General features: G+C 45.3%; 1 protein-coding gene across 1 annotated transcript in view; it reads right to left on the minus strand.

The window, feature by feature from the left end:
* trappc9 (trafficking protein particle complex subunit 9) overlaps positions 1 to 17,500 on the minus strand; it is a 185,120-nt gene that overhangs the window by 88,566 nt on the left and 79,054 nt on the right. Inside the window, exon 17 of the mRNA XM_030789265.1 lies at positions 15,156 to 15,274. Within this exon, the coding sequence (XP_030645125.1) occupies positions 15,156 to 15,274 (119 nt within the window). The remainder of the gene's footprint in view (positions 1 to 15,155; positions 15,275 to 17,500) is intronic.

The following is a 17,500-nucleotide window of genomic DNA, read 5'->3' on the forward strand; positions in this document are numbered from 1 at the left end:
GCACTAAACATATATCACGTCTCCTCTCTTTGTGTGTGTGTGTGTGTGTGTGATTAAAGATCTATGTCCCCCACAAACCCATCTCTCTCTCTCTCTCTCTCTCTCTCTCTCTCTTCCTCTCTCTCTCTCTTCCCCTCTCTCTTCCTCTCTCTCTCTCTTCCCCTCTCTCCCTCTCTATCGCTCTCTCTTCCTCTCTCTCTCTCTCTCTTCCTCTCTCTCTCTCTCTTCCTCTCTCTGTCTCTCCCCCTCTCTATCTCTCTCTCTCTCTCTCTCTCTCTCTCTCCCCCCCTCTCACTCTCTCTCTCTCCCTCTCTGTCTCTCTCTCTCTCTCCCTCTGTCTTTTCCTCTCTCTCTCTCTCTCTCTCTCTCTCTCCCTCTGTCTCTTCCTCTCTCTCTCTCTCTCTCCCTCTGTCTCTTCCCTCTCTCTCTCTCTCTCTCTCTCTCTCTCTCTCTCCCCCTCTCACTCTCTCTCTCTCCCTCTGTCTCTCTCTCTCTCTCTCCCTCTGTCTCTTCCCCTCTCTCTCTCTCTCTCTCTCTCTCTCTCTCTCCCTCTGTCTCTTCCCCTCTCTCTCTCTCTCCCTCTGTCTCTCCCCTCTCTCTCTCTCTCTCTCTCTCTCTCCCTCTGTCTCTTCCCCTCTCTCTCTCTCTCTCTCTCCCTCTGTCTCTTCCCCTCTCTCTCTCTCTCTCTCCCTCTGTCTCTTCCTCTCTCTCTCTCTCTCTCCCTCTGTCTCTTCCCTCTACTCTCTCTCTCCCTCTCTCTCTCTCTCTCTCTCTCTCTCTCTCTCTCCCTCTGTCTCTTCCCCTGTCTCTCTCTCTCTCTCCCCTCTGTCTCTTCCCCTCTCTCTCTCTCTCTCTCCCTCTGTCTCTCTCTCTCTCTCTCCCTCTGTCTCTTCCCCTCTCTCTCTCTCTCTCCCTCTGTCTCTTCCCCTCTCTCTCTCTCTCTCTCTCTCTCCCTCTGTCTCTTCCCCTCTCTCTCTCTCTCTCTCTCCCTCTGTCTCTTCCCCTCTCTCTCTCTCTCTCTCCCTCTGTCTCTTCCTCTCTCTCTCTCTCTCTCCCTCTGTCTCTTCCTCTCTCTCTCTCTCTCTCCCTCTGTCTCTTCCCCTCTCTCTCTCTCTCTCCCTCTGTCTCTTCCCCTCTCTCTCTCTCTCTCTCTCCCTCTGTCTCTTCCCTGTCTCTCTCTCTCTCTCCCTCTGTCTCTTCCCCTCTCTCTCTCTCTCTCTCTCTCTCTGTCTCTTCCCCTCTCTCTCTCTCTCTCCCTCTGTCTCTTCCCCTCTCTCTCTCTCTCTCCCTCTGTCTCTTCCCCTCTCTCTCTCTCTCTCTCTCTCCCTCTGTCTCTTCCCCTCTCTCTCTCTCTCTCTCTCTCTCCCTCTGTCTCTTCCCCTCTCTCTCTCTCTCTCTCTCTCTCTCTCTCTCTCGTCTGTTGTAAACGGGGGCCATCTGCAGCGGCAGATGTCCCGTCCAGCCAAAGTTCTCCTCTATCTTTTTTCTTTTCTTTTCTTTTCTTTTCTTTTCTTTTCTATACTTGTGTATAGTTCTGAGTGCATAACCTGCTTACCCTGTGTGTGTGTGTCTGTCTGTCTGTGTGTGGCGTCTGACCTCTCTCTTATAAAACAACAGGTTAGCACTGCTGGTCATCTACAATAACCCTTACTATACATCATCCCCACACTAGCACACGCAGATCACGGTCTGTGTGTCTCGCTCCCCCATACAGGAACACACACAGAGACACACACACAAACACGCACCACACAGACACACACACACACAAAAACCACACATAGAAAAAACACACACATACAAAGACAGAAACAAATTTCTTCTTTGTATGCGTGTGCGTGTGCGTGTGCGTGCATGTGTGTGGCTGTGCTGTATGTCAGATCAGTGTTTACTTGAATTGTGCTGATGATGTGTGTGAACATGTGTGTGAATGAACGTGTGAACATGGATGGAAGGGGACCTGAGTGTTTGTCTCATCAGACAAATTCCTATAAATACACAGCTCACTCTTGTCACGTCGCTTCCACGTGCATTAACGCAAGTCTTCATCAGTATTCCTGCGTTTCTCACAACAGCGAGGGACAAAAAAAAAAAAAAAAAAAAACAGCTGCATGCTTGGTGTATTCCACTGTTTAACTGAAGGATGCCAACATTTGCATCTTTATGAGGAAACAATGAGAGTTAATGAGACCAAACCTGTTACACTGACATGCACTCTGCATCCATCAGTTCATCAGTCATACTGAGTTCATCACACACACTGAATTCATCACACACACTGAATTCATCACACGCACTGAATTCATCACACGCACTGAATTCATCACACACACTGAATGCATCAAACACACTGAACTCATCACACACACTGAATTCATCACACACTGAACAGACTGAGTCATTCTCACAATAGTAAACACCAGACAAAAGAAAAAATCTTGTTATCTCAGTGTGATTACTGAAAACAATTACCTCGTTTAAACATACACCCACTCAAACACACATACACAAACACACACACACACACACACACACACACACACAGATCAGGTTGCAAATGTGATGTTTTCTTACATGACATTTTTCTCGGGTAAACACTCAGAGACAGCGGACTAACAACCTTTAATACATAAACATGAGAGAGAAAACACAAGCAGAATCTTTTAACAGAGTATAAACTTACCAAAAGGAAGCATAATCTCTATGTCTCTAACACACACACACACACACACACACACACACACACGCGCGCGCGCGCTTGCGCACACGCACGCATACACACACGCGCACATGCACGCACAGACACACACACACACACACACACGCGCGTACACACACGCACACTCACACACACACACTCACAGGGCTGTTAACAGGTGAATTTGATATGAATGTGAATGGTCTCTTGAGCAGTGAGAAAGGCTCTTGAGTGTGTATACCTGCCCAGACTCCCTTATGAAAAATGTCATATTTGATTGTTGCTAAGATAAGAGTGCTCTCTCTCTCACTGCACCAATCTGTGAAATCTCTGTACACACACACACACACACACACACACCCCCGCACACACACGAACGCACACGCACACACGCACACACACATGTACACACATGCACACGCACACACATACATGCACACACACACTCATGCACGCACGCACGCACATGCACACATGCGCACACACACTCACACACGCACGCACACACACACACAGATTTAAATTGAGGAAAGAGGGAACATTTTGGAAAGCATGAAGTCAAAGTCATCCAAACACATGCATGTCTCTTGCTGTGTGAATGAGTATTTACTCTGTATGTGTGTGTGTATGTGTGTGTGTGTGTGCGTGCGTGTGTGTGTGAGTGTGTGTGTGTGTGAGAGAGAGAGAGAGAGAGAGAGCGAGAGAGAGAGAGAGAGAGAAGAATGGATGAAAGGGACAGGTAAATCTGATATTAAGCTGTCTCCCATGTGAGAGTTGTCCGTCTGGCACCTGTTCAGTTCTCACTCACACATACACAGTCTCTCTCTCTCTCTCTCTCTCTCTCTCTCTTTCTCCCCCTCTCTTTTTCTCTCTCCCCCTCTCTGAGGCAGAGATGTGTGTAAACTAAATCGTTTTTAAATTCACAACTAAAAAACAGACCTGAGCCCCAGAGATGAGACTTTAACTTTCATCAGAAAATGTAACACTGACCTTCAGGCACAAAACTAAAGACCTGCTGTATGTATCGGTGCAGTGTGTGTGTGTGTGTGTGTGTGTACAGTGTGTGAAAGAGAGCGAGAGCGAGGGAGAGAAAACATATGTGTGTAGACGGTACTGTCATTTCCATGTGGCCAGCTAAAGCACTCACACACACTGCCTGACTGCAGAAAGAGCCGCAGAAAAATCAAATCCCCTCCGCTTTGTGTTGCACACAGTGACAGAGCGGGTAAAGAGATTCTGGACTTCCTTTTAAAACAGTGTAGAGCCCCAAACCTCAAAATGTTCATCAAAATAAATACACAAAAAAAGTTTATCTGAGTTTACAGGGTCCCCCCCACCCCACACTTTTTAACTATTTTATCCCATTTAAAATTTTTTCAGCAGTTACCCTGTTATTGTTGACAGTTGTTTTGTATGATGAGTTCTTCCAATCCTCAGGCAAGTTAAAACAGACTTGTCAAGTTTCAATTGTCTAAAACACGAGCACTGCAAAGTGCTCTACTGAGTCAGGTCTCCATAACAACAGGTAAGGTGAGTCACTAAAGTGTGATTGGCTGAGGTGAACATAATGTCTGATTGGCTGAGGTGAACAGGATGGGTGTCTAATTGGCTGAGGTGAGTTGAAAGTGGGACGGATGTCAAATGACTCATTTTCGTACAACTTGCTCTTTCTCAGAAAATCCAAACTTGCCACACAAGTCTGCACGGCAATACGGATCTCTCCTATATTTAAACTGCATGGTGAGATACTAGGATCACATTTCTTTCTCCTTCTCTCTCTCTTTTTTTTTCTTTCTTTTTTTTCCCTTCCCTCGTTTCCCTTGGGTTGTTTATCTTGGCAGTCTACTGTCTTTATATATATATATATATATATATATATATATATATATATGTATATATATATATATATAAAAAAGAAAACCGTGTGACTTTAAACCAGTGAACGCAGATCACATTTATTCAGGGCTAATCTTCAATGAACTTATAGATATATTGTGCAAACTTTAAATTGGCAAGAGAAAAAAAAATGCTACGTTACTGCCACAGTGGGGGCAGGAAAAAAAAAAAAAAAAAAAAAGTCAATCGAACGGCTTATTGATGAGGTTAGTGATGCGTGAAGGCTGACACTAAGGCTAAAAAAAAAAAAATCACAAATCACATGGCAAGACTTCAACAGCAGGAGTGATGGGGAGGGTGAAAGGTGGAAATGATTACCTGGCACAGGCAGGAAGCATTGTATTTATCTATTTATTTATTTCTCAGAGGGAGAAAGTCTAACTGAGTATAAATGAGTGTGTATGTGTCTGTGTGTGTGTGTGTGTGTGTGTGTGTGTGTTCCAAATATTCATTTCATGATGGAGGTGAGAAATTAACCAAAGGCTGCTGAAACCTTCACACACAGAGAAATGAAAGACAAAGCATTCAAACAGCAGAGCCTGAGGAGTTCCAGTCAAAAGACCAGAAGGACTAAAAGAACACCCTGACTGCACCTGTCTGTCTCTCTTTCCCTCACACATGCACACACACATACACAGAAACACACACACCTGCTCATACACACACACATACAGCGTACACACACGCACACACTGTACACACACACACACACAGTACACACAAAGTACACACACACCAGTTTTGTTGAATCAGGATTGTCGTGAGAGTTGTTGAGAATCCCTCTTTTTGAAGAGTTGACTGTCTGTCCCAATCTTTTCCCCCTCAAACAATCCTGCTCTTCTCTTTAAAAGAGGCGCACATATACAACACAAAAGAGGCGCACAGATACAACACATAATACAAAGCCTCTTTCAAACTCTCTCTCTCTGTCTCTGTCTCTCTCTGTCGGTCTGTCTGTCTGGGTCGACTGGAGGAAGCTAGTCTCAGTAGTTTTAGGGGTTAGTGGACAGAGCTTGTTGAGTTTGGCTCTAGTGCTGACAGGCTAGCAGCAAGTCATCATGGTGATGATGTATCATGGTCAGTCTCCTGCTACAGTTCTGAGGTAAGTACTTCCAGGAACCAGCAACTTACACACACGGACACAGGCACACACACACATACACACAGACACAGACACAGAAAGAGAGAGAGAGAGAGGGGAAAGAGAGAGAGCGAGGGGAAAGAGAGAGAGAGAGAGAGAGAGAGAGAGAGAGAGAGAGAGAGAGAGAGAGAGAGAGAGAGAGAGAGAGAGAGAGAGCGAGGGGAAAGAGAGAGAGAGAGAGAGAGAGAGAGAGAGGAGAGAGAGAGAGAGAGAGAGAGAGAGAGAGAGAGCGAGAGAGAGAGAGAGAGAGAGAGAGAGAGAGAGAGAGAGAGAGAGAGAGAGAGAGAGAGAGAGAGAGAGAGAGGGGAAAGAGCAACAGAGTCAGAGCTTCATGCTTCATTGCCTGTTAAAAGGGCTATACAGCAGAAGCACTGGAGTGAGAAATAATGTGTGTGTGCACGCACGCGCGCGCGCGCGTGTGTGTGTGTGTGTGTGGAGTTGCATTTGGCACACTCATATTTCACAATATCTGTTAGGACTGGGTAAAGTTTAGTGAGATACTAGAGTAAATATACAGGCAGATTTAGCAGAGAAACCCACAACCATACAGACACTCACAGACAACACCACACCAGTGGCCTCTGTGTGTGTGTGTGTGTGTGTGTGTGTGTGTGTGTGTGTGTGTGTGTGTTTCTGTGAGTGAGTGAGAGTGTACATGTGGGATGAAGGGATCTCCAGTCTCAGCAGTGTGGAGGGGGAATATTTGACTGCAGCAAGCACGGTTTTTCCTTTCTCTCTACTCCTGAACATGAAATGTAATCAAACCAATCCAAGAATAAAGTTACCCAAAACTGAAGTCACTCTCCTTTTTTGAGTGCCAGCAAATAATATTAAAATGAAAATGAACATGGAGGAACAGAAACAGAAAGTATCAAAGTAAAAAGATGACTCAAATACCACAGTGTCTACTCTCCTATCAGAATGCTGTCATTAAAAGAAGAAGATGGAAAAAAAAAACAAAACTTTTTTTTTTTGACAGAAATATTTATCTTTAATTATGCATGATTTGATCAGTGTACAGCTAAGCTTTTTTTCCTCCTTAAAGTCAGGAATACCATCAGCATGTTTACTGAAATCTCAAATGAGACTTAGAAATCTCCAGTGAAGAAACATATCAAGGAGGGGGAAAAAAAAACCCCAAAAACCAAAAAAAAAAGCATGTGAGAACCTAATCTGTCAACAGACATCATGCCAACCACTCAGGGAAAAAAAAAAAAAAAAGCCCAGACGAAAACGCAGAAGGAACGGAACGTTCCAGAGGAAAAGTGCTGTACCCCCCCACGCTGAACCCACAGTTATGAACTTGCATCAGAACAAAATCAGAGGGGTCCTTGTATTTCTCATTAAAATTCTGCCGAGGAGCAAAAATAAATTCACTAACACCATCTAGTGTGTCGAGCAGACATGTCTTTAATTTATTCCTTTCTTTTCTTTTGTCAAAGGTGAAAGAGAGCTTGTAATTTATAGACCGGAGGACGAAAAGCATTTCTGCGGTCCAGTTTGTACTTCAGATGATCACTAATGGAGAAGCAAAGTGCAAATGATGGAGAATTTCTCAACTGTTCTCCACCTGTTCAAACAGGGCCTTTAACCCTCAGCTAAACTGCTCTCAATTTCTCACTCTTTTCTACTGAGCAAGATGTTAAAATGATCAATCAATCAATCCATTAATCAATCAATCAATCAACCAACCAACCAACCAACCAACCAGTCAATCTAGTAATCAACCAATTAATCAGTCAGTCAGTAACATTCATAGGAGCTGTACATTGTTTCAGCATGGCCTGCTCCTGTTGTGAGGATCATGGTATATAGATTATGGCTTAACACATGGTGTGTGTGTGTGTGTGTGTGTGTGTGTGTGTGTGTGTGTGTGTGTATCTGTGTGTGTGTGTAGTATATTAAAGTAAAGCTGTTTCTCTGCCTAAGAGGAGACAAGGAGCACTGAAACTTTAACTCCAATTAATTATGTATGACGCAGCTTAATCAATAACCCAAAGCAAAACCACAAGTTCCCTTTCCTTCATCAATAACCTTTCCTCCTCTTCTCTCTCTCCCCCTCCCTGTGTGTGTGTGTGTGTGTGTGTGTCTGTGTGTGTGTAGTTTCATATTAATGAGGGCTAAATTTTACTGCCCACTGGCTGATCAGGTGATACATATTTAAACACAACTATATAGGAAAAAGAAAGAAAAAACCCAAAACAACGCTCAGCAAATGGAAGCTGTCCAAAAGCTGAAAAAAATAAGAAAAAGAAAAAAGTGCATCTCCCTCCTTCCCTGCTTCCATTTCTTGCTCTGTTATCACTCCTTCTTCTTCCATCATCCTCTCTCTTTCTCTCTCTCTCTCTGAAGCAGCAGTTCACACTCCAGCAGGCAGCAGCAGTGAAGGTTATAAATACTCCTATCAGGAGCCCAGTCTAAATGTGAGAGTGTGGCTGCTTCACAGCCTGCCGACAGGCTAAAAATAGAAACAAACCGCCTCCCTCTCCCTCTCTCTTTCCTTTTTTTTCTCTCTCTCTCTCTCTTCCTCTCCCTCTCTCACTGCTTCACAAAGGGAAAAAAAAGACTCGGAGCCTGTCCTCTGGCCTTACACAGCTCATGCGATGCTCCACTACACTACAGAATAGAATGAAAAGACTTAACCTTCAACACCCGCCAGCTCACACCAGACCCCACCAAACCAGCCCAGACCAGACTAAACCAACCTCGAGCAAACCAGCACTGAACGACCGAACCATTCAGCGCCGAACAAACCAGCACAACCCAAACCCAACCAGTTAGAACGATCCAGCGTAATCCCACAACCAAACTCAACCACGCCAGAGCGGAACCAGCCCTGACCAAAACACGCCAGTCGAGGAACAAACCGGTGCCACCCTGTTAACGAGGTCGACCCAATGATAGCATAATAACAAGTGGCCGCACAAATCGAAAGTGTAACCACTATACAGAGTGAAAACCAGTAACTGGATACCAGTTACTCACACGACTACAATGGGAGATATCAGGATATGGACATTATGCGCTTCAAGCATCCGCATTTCACCCTCTTTACTCACACTGATTATTTGTCAGTCTGTGTTGGTTGTGGATGAAGGGGGAGGGGGGGGAGGGGCAAAAAAACAGAAGCGGAAAAACCACCAGCTTGAGCTTTATTTTAAACATACGACAAGAAATAAACAAACCAATCACTTGGACAAATAAGAGACATTTCCCACATAGAGACTTATTAGAAGGCATTATGGGAATGAAACCGAAGACAAAATAAACAGATTTATCAATCCTCGTGTTGTTGTTACCCCCCCGGTTTCCGCCTGAAGCTTTAGGCGCCATGTTTAGAGGACATAGACAAACAAAGCTCTTAGGGGTGGTTTATCTGAGATCAGTTACAATGGTTCTGTGATAATGGGTAAAATGAGCACGGCTATTCGACATCACTGAACTCCAATCAGCCAATCATCGCTCCCATCGATCTATGTCTCGCATTTCTCCCACAGACGACTCCAGGAGATTATCTTGAAAAGGAATTATTAAAAAGCTTTTTCACTGTCACAGATTGGCACAGGGCAGACTTTCTCTGCCTCTCGCTCTCTCTCTCTCTCTCTCTCTGTCTGTCTCACAGACAGACACACACACACACACAGACACACACAAAGAGGTCCCTTACTGATGATGAGATATCTGAATGCCTCCTTCTTAATGGTGTTCACTGCTGAATGTTAGTTTAAAAATGCCTTCAGAGAAAAAACAAAGTTGAAGAAAGAAAACAAGCTCTGAGGAAGAAGAAATGAGGTCTGAGAGGAAAAGAACAGAGACACGTAAACTCCCAAAGAAGCTTTACAGCTGTGCTCTGTCTGTCTCTGGAGATGCTCAGCTCTTTACGAGAAAATGAAGCCTTCAGAAGCACACTAACAAACATCTGAATGCCCGGCCTCCCACCGCAATCAAAGCCATTTCACAGCTTAACCTGACGTAAGCACATTAGCAAACAAGCCACCAACTCTTCGGTCTTTTACGGGTTGAAGAACAAGTAGGCCAGGGGTTCGAATCCCAGGCTCGGCACACCTCTCTCAAAACTGCAATAAGTGAGGAGGCGGTTTGCCAAGGTGAGGAAGGCTTTGGCTCTCAGCGTTTCTCTCTGAGAGAGCTGTCCATGCTCAGAAATATCGGTCAACCTCAGGCACGGCTGAAAAAGTACTGAAAACGACGGAATAAAGGGATGTCTATGGATAATGCTGGGAGCCGGTCAGAGGACTGTTTGTGGGTTTGAAGATAGAGTCGACTGGTCCAAACAGCCACAGGTTCCAGTACCCCCCCCCCCCCCCCCCCCCCCCCCCCCGAGTCAACAGCATCCACACCATGTGCAGAGGGGAGATAGGTCCATCCCAGAAGTCAACCAATCAGAGGGTTTCTTTCATGCCTCTACAGGAAATGGCTGTCAGTCACAGAGGTGAGTTGATTAGTTTCTTCTTGTTCACTCCCTCTCTCTCTCTCTCCAGCAATCGCTCCATGTTCATGCCCTCTGCTTCCTCCTCCCATCCACATGTCCACAGGAGACACAGCTAAGATGTGAGTGATTCAGCCTCCTCACACACACAATGAAACACATCATATACTCTCTCTCTCTCTTTCTCTCTCTCCCCCTCCCTCCCTCCCTCTCTCCCTCCCTCCCTCCCTCTCTCTCTCCCTCTCTCTCTCTCTCTCTCTCTCTCTCACGCAAACACACACACACACACACACAGACACAGACACACACATACATTTTCTCACACAAACACTCAAACTCTCAGTTACACAGGCCTAATCTCTCTACCGACTGCAGCGTTCGACTCTACTGCTCTGGATAAGTCTGGGTCACACAACTCCTCTATTCATGTTTGAGTGGCCGAGAGACCACGTACACACACACAGCCACAGACACACGCACACATACACACATGCACGCATGTACGTACACACACACACGCGCGCGCGCGCGCACACACACACACTCGCACACACACGCACACAGGGAACATACAGGACCAATTCCACTACATTTAACACACACACACACACACACACACACACACATAAAAACAAAAGCACAAAAATCAGTGGGTTTGATTGTGAATGCAGAGGGATAAAGTGTTTTTTTCTTTTGTTTTGGTTAATTAATGAAAGGGTTTGAGAGAAGGAGAGTGAACCTCTCTGTGTCAGAGTAATGAATAAAAGTGCCTCTCATCAAACCCTCTCCTCCGACTATCCGCAGAACGGAAGAGGAGATGCACAAAACAAAAAACAGAACGACAAGAGGAGGAGGAAAAACTAAAAGAGTGACACTCTCATGTTTGTCGACGACCCTCAACACAGTCAACCCTCACATATCAGAGCTGCAGACCCACGCACTCGAATGGATTCTGAACAAGCAGTCTGCCTTCCTCAGGCAGGGCCATATCAGAGGGAAAAAAAAAAACCGAGAATTCCCAATACGAGATGTTACTGAAAAGGCAGGGAACTGGGTTTAGTGGATCGACTTTACAAGCTGGAGGCCCCAGATTAATGTCCAAAATCTCTAGTATCCCTTCGCTAGAGACACGCTGGAAGAAACGAAGCATGGACAATGTAATCCCAAAGCCTGAAATAATCCATCCCAGCTCAGCCAAGCCGGCGTCCCCGCGCACTCACAAAAGGATTCTGAGATTACCGCCAACACACGGCCAGCCATGTAATTGCCCGTGAGTGAGTTCCACGGCCATCCTTCCCACTTAGAAACAAACCCAGCAGCACACAAAGCAGCCAAAAAACACCCAGGCCGCTTGACAGAAACTGCCAAAGTACAAAACACTGCTCATTGCTCATCTACCTGTCTACCTGTCTATCTATCTATATCTCTCTATATACAGCTCTGGAAAAAAAAAAATTAAGAGACCGCGCCACATTTCACTTAAATCAGCATCTCTACATGTATGGCAGTCATTCCATCCTAGTGTCTGTTGAATTCCAACACAAGCACACCTGATTCCACTTAATGAGGTATTGATTAGGTGATCACCTGAACCAAATCTTATTTAACGAGGAAAAGTATAAAAAAAAAACATTCTTATGGTCATCACTATCCTTTTGCAATAGGACCAGCTAGATGGCAAAAACAGCGCTGGTAGTACTTCAAAAGTAATTGGAGTAAAAAAAAAAAATAATAAGTTTGGACCATGCAAAACAGTTGAAAAGAAAAGTTTTGAATGTGTAAAAGAAGGGATCCATTCTGGCTTTACTGGCAGAGGGACACAGTGAGCGTAAGGTTGCTTCCATCCTTAAAATTTCAAAGATGGCGGCTCATTAGAACAAGGTCAAGCGGCAGACATTGGGGACAACAAAGCTTCAGACCGGCAGAGGGCGAAAACGACTCTCCACTGACCGGGATGGCCGCCACCTCATTCAAATGTCACTCAACAACCGACGGATGACATCAAATGACCTACAAAAAGAACGGCAAACGGCAGCTGGGGTGAAGTGCACCAGCGAGAACGGTTCGAAACGGGCTCCTAGGGGCAGGGCTGAAGTCGTGCAAAGCTGGAAAAAAGCCCTTCATCGATGAGAAGCAAAGAAGAGCCAGGCTGAGGTTTGCAGAAGACCATAAGGATTGGACTGTAGAGGGCTGGAGTAAGGTCATCTTCTCTGTTGAGTCCAAGTTTCAGCTCTACCCAACACCTGGTCGTCTAATGGTTAGATGGAGATCTGGAGAGGCCTACAAGCCACAGTGTCTTGCACCAACTGCGAAATTCGGTGGAGGATCAGTGATGATCTGGGGGTGCTTCAACAAGGCTGGAATCAGGCAGAATTGTCTTTGCGAAGGGCGCACGAATCAAGCCAAGTAAAAGGTTATCCTGGAAGAAAACTCACTTCCCTCTGCTCGTACAACATTCCCCAACTCTGTAGACTGGTTTTTCCAGCAGGAAAATGCTCCATGCCACACAGCCAGATCAATCAAGGTGTGGATGGAGAACCACCAGATCAAGACCCTGTCATGGCCAGCCCAATCTCCAGACCTGAACCCCATTGAAAACCCCTGGAATGTGATCAAGAGGAAGATGGATGGTCACAGGCCATTAAACGAAGCCGAGCTGCTTGAATTTTTGCGGCAGGAGTGGCATAAAGTCACCCAACAGCAGTGTGAAAGACTGGTGGAGTGCATGCTTAGACACATGAAAGCTGTGATTAAAAATCAGGGTTACTGATTTCTGAACTCTTCCCACTGATTTCTGAACTCTTCCTAAGTTAAAACATTAATACTGTGTTGTTTAAAAATGAATATGAACTTGTTTTCTTTGCATTATTTGAGGTCTTAAAACACTGCATCTTTTTTGTTATTTTGACCAGTTGTCCATTTTCTGCAAATAAATACCCTAAATCACAATCATTTTATTTGGAATTTGGGAGGAATGTTGTCAGCAGTTCATAGAATAAAACAAAAATGTTACTTTTACTGAAACACATACCTATAAATAGTAAAAGCAGACAAACTGATAATTTTTTCCAGAGCTGTATATATGTCTGTATGTAAAGTTCAACAAACTGGAAAACTGCTCAAAACCTAGACTAAATCCGCTAAAGGCGAACAAGAGAATACAAAAAAATAGTTTAGAACTCACTGTCAACACAGTAATGGACATTAAGGGTCATGTTTTCTCTTGGTAAAACATTTCAGCCTTTAGGAGAACCTGCCGGAGAATTTGGCCTGTAATGGGGATCTTCAGCTCTCCGCGTCTGGTTATCAAACAGAACCCGATCCCACAGGCATACCACTTCTGCATTGCACTGACTGGCTTTACCAGAGGAGATAGTGTTTGCTCAGCAGTACTGTAAGAGGCTCTGACTGTGTTAATGAAGGCACATAGTTCTGAGAAACAGATATTCCTCCAGATAACAGCAATCGTATCATATACCACAACAATAACTCAGCCCCTGTTAATTCAGCCCTTGTCTCTCACTCTGTGTGTATGTGTGTGTGTGTGTGTGTGTGTGTCTGTGTGTGTTAATAGCCTGCTTGATTGTGTTATGTGTGATTGAGAGTGTGGGCAGTGACTGGGCAATGACAACACTGATAATAATGTGTCTCCGTGGAGACTGAGTACGCTCAGATGAGTCATAGACTCAGGCAGCAGGTTTACCCTGCAGTCAGCTGAGTCAAAAGAAACTCAGTGAACCTGAGCATCCAGCACACACACGCGTGCACACGCACTCACACAGAGTCACACACAGCGTCACACACACACACATACACACACTCGCATACATGCACACTCAGACATACATACTCATGCACGCACACACATGCTTCGCACACATATGAGGATGTGCGTATGTGCGCAAACACACAAACATACACACACACACACACACACACACACACACAAAAGCAAAAAACAAACAAACAAAATCTCATTTTGTGCCTTTGTGAGAGGAGAGAGAAATCTTAGGGATCCTCTTCACAAACTGATGCTTTACATTCCTCTCCAGCCCTCCCTCTCAAACCGGACATCACTGCGCTTCTGACACGCAGCAGACAGACCGTGGCTCTGACCTCAAGCCTAATATCATTACATCCAAACTTCTCCAGGCAGCCAACCACCTGTGAGACAGAAAAAAAGAGCCCCTCTCGCTGCCCTATGAGTCAACACAGAGTCAGGAGAATCATCTCACAGAGACGGGACCGGTGTCATCTCACAGACGGTCTGGGCATCTCCCGCGGCCCACGGACGCTCTTCTGTCATCAGTAACCACACAAAAGAGACCCAGCTGCAGCAGTTGTCATGGTAACACTGCAGCCTCACCCGCCCTGTGCCGCATCCCCAAACGCTTGTTCCTCCAAAACCAAATAGTTTTGTCAGCATCCACAGTTTTCCAGATTGTAAACGTGCTCCAGCATCACCGCAGCTCAAAGTCTTTACAGCACCACGGACAGCGGCAGGGCCTTGGTTCCAGTGCAGATCAGCCTTTAGCTTTTAATCGGTACAGACAAATGCAGCTTGCTCTCTTCACCAGCTTTCCAGTCTACTCATTAAGACAATGTGAGATGTGTTTTTAGAAGCGTTTTGGTTCAGATGTGTGTATGTGATGTGTGTTTGTGAGCATGTGTATGAATATATGTGTGTGTGTAGTGTGTAGTGTGTAGTGTGTGTGTAGTGTGAGTCTGTAGTGTGTGTGTGTGTGCAGTGTGTGTGTAGTGTGTGTGTGTGTAGTGTGTGTGTGTGTGTGTGTGTGTGTGTGTGTGTGTGTGTGTGTGTGTGTGTGTAGTGTGTGTGTGTGTGTGTGTGTGTGTGTGTAGTGTGAGTGTGTGTAGTGTGAGTGTGTGTAGTGTGTGTGTGTGTGTATAGTGTGTGTGTGTGTGTGTAGTGTAGTGTGTGTGTGTGTGTGTTGGGGGGGGGGGGGGTGTCCTACCTTGATGTGACTGAACTCAGTCTTACTGGTGTCCGTGCTGACTGGTTTGTTTTCAGTTCTTGGTTTTAGAACCTGTCTCAGAGGACTGGAGATGGGCAGACCGGTGACACTGATACCATCTGAAAGGACACACACACACGCACACGCACGTACACACACACGCACACACACACACACACGTACGCACACACAAAAACACATATTTAAAAACACAAATTCTCAAACACAAGCATAAAAAAGGTAAAAAGCTTAAGAGATTTCTGACAGATACACTGTGTGTGTAACTGCAAAATTTCCTATAGGCAGTATCCTAATAGCAGTATTTCCTTTCCAGAATAACCTAATAGCAATGAGTGAGCCAATCTCCCTTTTCCCTCTGAGATAACCATCACACGGTCAACACAATCAAACATACACGTCACACCAAGATTAGTCTAGTGCTGTTTAAACGACTCTGCTCAGCCCACTCAACACACACACACACACACACAGGCACACACACACACGACACAGGCATACATACGCGGTCCTGACGACAGTGGACGACTCTGCTGACGTCAGTACAGAAACACATCTCCAGAGGAGGTGCAGTTATGAGCAGCGTACACACATGTGGCATGGACACACACACACACACACACACACACACACACATACAGTAGACAGAGTCAGAGTAGAGTGGAATACAATAGAGCAATCAGTGATGAGCACACAGACACACACATCAAAGCCTTTTCTAATTTGTGGGTTGATGGGTACCACCCCGTATTACGTCTTTTGGGCAACAGTGGATTTGCTTTCATTTGCATTAAATGCTGTGAGTATTATCAACATAATATCAGATATTCAATGCTGCGAGTTTTATCAACATAATATCAGATATTCAATGTCCTTTATGCAAAGATGTGATGTCTGAAGAACTAAACTTCATGTAACTAACATTTCTCATCTCTGCTTTATTATATGAAAGCAACGCTAGCATGTGATAGTGTGTGTGTGTGTGTGTGTGTAAGAGAGATGAAGAGACAGAGAGAGAGAGAGAGAGAGAGAGAGAGAGAGACAACTTCATGCATCCAGAACCAAGCCCTCCTCCACTTTCTTTAATGTCCCATTAAATCATTCATTGAATATGTCTGCTGCCCAAAACAGAACACACACAGCTCATGAAGTGCTGTCTAAAACATGTCTGCAGTCAAGAGTCTGCAAAGAGCATGTAGTTCTGAATTTTTCAATCTACTTTTCATCTTACTATGAAACACACTCTCCCTCACATGAGCACGCACACGCAGGCAGGCAAGCACGCACGCACGCGCGCGAAAAACACACACACACACACACACACACTCACACACGCACGCACACACACACACACACACACACACACACACACACACACACACACACACCTGTACTTCTATCTTTGTGAGGACAGTCATTGACATAATGCATTCCCTAGCCCCTTACCCTAACCTTAACCTAAAACTAATTCTAACCTGAACCTTAAAACCAGGTCTTAACCCTCAAACAGCCCTTTGAAGAAGAGAGGACCAGCCACTTTTCCAAGCCACTCAAACTGGTCCTCACAAGGATATATGTACAAGTACACACACACACACACACACACACCGTACACACACACACATACACCGTACACACATACACACACTTACTTATTCTGTTCAACAGTGCATGAGTGTCCTCTCACAATTAAATCTTGCTCTCGCTCTCTCTCTCTCTCTCTCGCTCTCTCTCTCTCTCTTGCTCTCAGACAAATCTGTTTTGGGTAATGATATGGACACAGAATGTATTGCGCTATAAGCATATGACTGCCTCCATCTGCCTGTGTGTGTGGAGCAAACCCTGGAAAATACAATAAAGTATGAAACCAAAGGCTGGAAAAGAGAGGCAGGAAAATACAGAAGCTTCGTCATCTGGAACACCCGCTTCCCACTTCTCATACTGGCCCACCTCCTGCCTCCAACACTCCCCACCACTCTGACTGGGTCGCCATCCGTTGCTAAGAAACCCCTGACTCATGTACCACCCTGAGGAGGAGGGTCTGTTTCAGATGGAGCTACCATCACCCCACCCCCCACCCCCCACGCCCCAAGAAGAAGAAGAAAAGAAAACAAAAAAACAATTGAAATGGATTGGGTTCATTTCTCCAAATCTCTCAGTTCCTCGGGGTTAACTATTTCAGCCCAGTCTGAGGTGAGAGACGTGTGTGTGTGTGTGTGCGTGTGAGTGTGTGTGTGTGTGTGTGTGTGTGTGTGTATGTGTGTGTGTGTGTGTGTAAAAATGTGCAAGTGTGTGTGTTTATGCGTCTATGTGCAAGTGTATGTGTC

Source organism: Chanos chanos, chromosome 12 (assembly GCF_902362185.1).
Source record: "Chanos chanos chromosome 12, fChaCha1.1, whole genome shotgun sequence".
NCBI classification, from domain to species: Eukaryota; Metazoa; Chordata; class Actinopteri; order Gonorynchiformes; family Chanidae; genus Chanos; species Chanos chanos.